At 30.2% G+C, this 3,175-nt stretch overlaps 1 protein-coding gene across 1 annotated transcript; it reads left to right on the forward strand.

Moving 5' to 3' along the window:
• The first annotated feature begins 611 nt into the window (after positions 1–611).
• LOC119666575 (histidine-rich glycoprotein-like) lies at positions 612–2,120 on the forward strand. The gene is made up of 2 exons (XM_038075887.1): positions 612–696; positions 1,605–2,120. The coding sequence occupies exons 1-2, from the start codon at positions 685–687 to the stop codon at positions 1,944–1,946; spliced, it is 354 nt and encodes a 117-aa protein (XP_037931815.1). The 5' UTR covers positions 612–684; the 3' UTR covers positions 1,947–2,120.
• The last annotated feature ends 1,055 nt before the right edge of the window (positions 2,121–3,175 follow it).

Genomic DNA, 3,175 nt, shown 5'->3' on the forward strand with positions numbered 1-3,175 from the left:
GCTGTCAGAGTAGTACGTAAATAAATTGTATATATTCTTATTTACATAAAAATAAAATCAAAAGTTCTTTGCATACATTCTGATGCTCACGTGACAATCGCAAGTTTGGCGCTGCAATTGTGCAACTCTTCAGAGCACCTCGAGCAAAAAAAACCAACTGTGACAGAACTGAAGAATACAATGAAATTCGATTTTTGAGCTAGAAAAATCGGATGTTTACATTGGATGTTCTAATAATCCACAAGTAATAGCAACAATCTTGGTGTTATTGAATGCCTTCTAGCAGCGGAGGTAGCGGAGTGTTAGATATGTACATACATAATGAATGCGCATCGTGCAAAATGCATATGCAACGAAAGTAACAGTTGCCGCGGTAATTGGTTTTGCCACAGTTGCATTGACATCAAATTACTGTTGCACTAATACCGATGTTGCTGTTGCTGTTCTTAGTGTTGTTGTTGTATGTGTTACTATACATAGTTGCAACAACAACAATAAGGCTGAGATAAAATTAATTTTAAATATTCGCATAAGATAAACAAAAATAATATAAAAGACCGCACATGAGTTACTAGTAGCATCAGTTGTCGTTTCTATTAGCATTGGAAGTGGTTCTATCACCAGCAGTGTGGTACCAAAAGAATACTCTTAATTCTACAGGACCTGTTGTATATATAAATAAACATGTTGAAATCGGTAAGAACAAATTTCTAGTAAAGTGATTATAATATACAAAAATATTCATATTAAAATGAAAAGGTGGAAAGGATATCTTAAGGATTATATTTTTAAAAAAAGAATGTAAAACAAAATGTTGGTCAATCTAGGACTTCAACTTGATTGATCTAATAGTCAGTGATAAAAAATCGTATTTTAGTGTAAAAACGGGTGAAATTTAAAACCAATCGGAAAGATCGCAATGTTATATATATATTATATATGATAATTATATCAACAGATAGATTTATCGATTAAGCTTATAGCATAACCAACGTTTTGCCTACAATTTTTGAATATATTGACGTGTTTAGAACACGTGCATGACTTTGTGATTAATTTAATCCTTAAGTAGCCTGACTGTTTATTAGAATATAAAAAGGAAGTGTTAACATATTCCTTATAGTAAATTATACAAAAAAATGTCTTGCTTCAAAAAAAGTTAAATGATTTAAAAATATTTTACAAACCGAAAAAATATCTGTTTAAAATGTTAAAATTGAAAGTTAAATATGATGCATCTTATGACGAGAAGAAACTATTTGAAAGTAGAACGGTTCGAACAGTAATGAAGCAACAACAACAAAAATTTTAATTGATTTATTGAAAATTGGCTGGCCATACCACACTGTTTTGAGTATTCCCAAGACTCGTATTTTTTAAACTTATTATTAAAATCCTATTATTAGACGATATTTTTAAAAACAATCTAGCCCACACAACATAAAACAATCTAAATATACACAATCCCATTAACAGACACCATCTTTAAGCTGAAATACAATTTGAAATACTTCTACTGAGATTTCTCAATCTTAATTCTATAACAAAAAATAAATGTAAAACTAATAGTTTATCCTTTTTTACTTCACTTACTTTCTTTACAGATGCTTCTGCTTTTATTGTCTGCATTCCTTGCATTTGCTTCAGCTCGTCCGGGCTTCTTGCATGACCATCACCACATTGACTATCCATTGCTACATCACGAACCGTTACATATCGCTAAATACGTGCATGTGCCAGCAGCGGTTTCACATCAAAGCTCAACTGTCATACACACAGCTCCACATCATATTGTCAAACCAATTGTTCTGCCCGTTGTGAAACACGTGGTGCACCCAATCATCAAGACATACCATCCTGCACCTATCATCAAGGCTTATCACCCACTACCATTGCATTTGGATCATCATGCATATCATCATGACTTCCATCATTATCATCATTAAAGTGATACGAATTGATTGAATGCTTTTACGACAACGGAAAATGTCCTTTGGTAGCCTTTGAAATTATTTTTAGCTTGTATGATTTGGTGCTCTTAACATATTATTTATATTACATCAGCCGATTTTCACGTTTTGTACATATACAAATTTTTTAATAGTAGATAACGAAGAAGATAGAATGTATGACAAGTGCATAGTTTAATTGTTTAATAAAAAACATATCAAAAAAAAAAATTACAGTGAATTTATATTGAAGAAAAAGTTAGGGATTATAAAGCAATTTAAATATAAAATCGAAAGCGTTAAAAAATTTATATCATATATAGTATACCATTTTCAATACTATTCTATATAATCATCACTTTATATTAATATTTTTTTTTGCTTAATATATAAAGATAAATTATATCATATAATGGCATATTCTATATTAAAAAGCCTTCTTCCTATATATGCTAAAAATTTAGAATTTTTGTTTTTGATTTCTCAACGATTTTAGTGTAGTTTGAGACTGCAGATCTCAAATCTGCAATCTTTTCGTCTAGTAGACATGTGGATCTTTAGGAGTTTTTTTTTATTTTAGCAGTTACGCATTTCAAATTTTCAGTAAACTTGCTACAAACAAATAGATTACCATTTTAAGCTTAGACATTCTCTGCTTCCCAAATACCTCTTCTTTCCTCTGAAAGGGAGGAATTTTTTATATATTTCTTAAAACCATTTTGTAGGAAAATGCCGTCAAGAAAACTAAGAAATTACTTTAAAAAAAAATTTTGTTGAGTAAAATAAGGATTTTGAAATAGAGGAGATCATAGAACAATATAATCTTCTAAGGACCCTAATCTAATCTTCTAATTTTTATGTTGTAAGAGATACGGATTCCATGTCTTCTCCAAATTTTCTACAAATAAAAAATTTGTATTTTTTTTGGCAGCTTTTTCAAAATCTCTTCTAAAAGAAGGAATTACACCATAATTATATGTTAATTATTAATGTAGGACAGTCAATAAAACTAGATCATCTTAAACTTTAGCAAAAATTTTAGTGATAGTATATTGAGTATATTACGTTCATAACCATATCGAATCATCGATCTTGCTTCATGAGCTAGATAGTTGTCATCACAGATGGTTTTTTCATGTCTATGCAACTCCTTGCAGTGACTAAAACACTAGTTTAGCATAACCCTGCAGGGTTAGTGCCTGCTGTTAATTCAACAGCAGTTGAAC

The sequence above is a fragment of the Teleopsis dalmanni genome, chromosome 1 (genome assembly GCF_002237135.1).
Source record: "Teleopsis dalmanni isolate 2A chromosome 1, ASM223713v2, whole genome shotgun sequence".
In the NCBI taxonomy this organism is placed as follows: domain Eukaryota; kingdom Metazoa; phylum Arthropoda; class Insecta; order Diptera; family Diopsidae; genus Teleopsis; species Teleopsis dalmanni.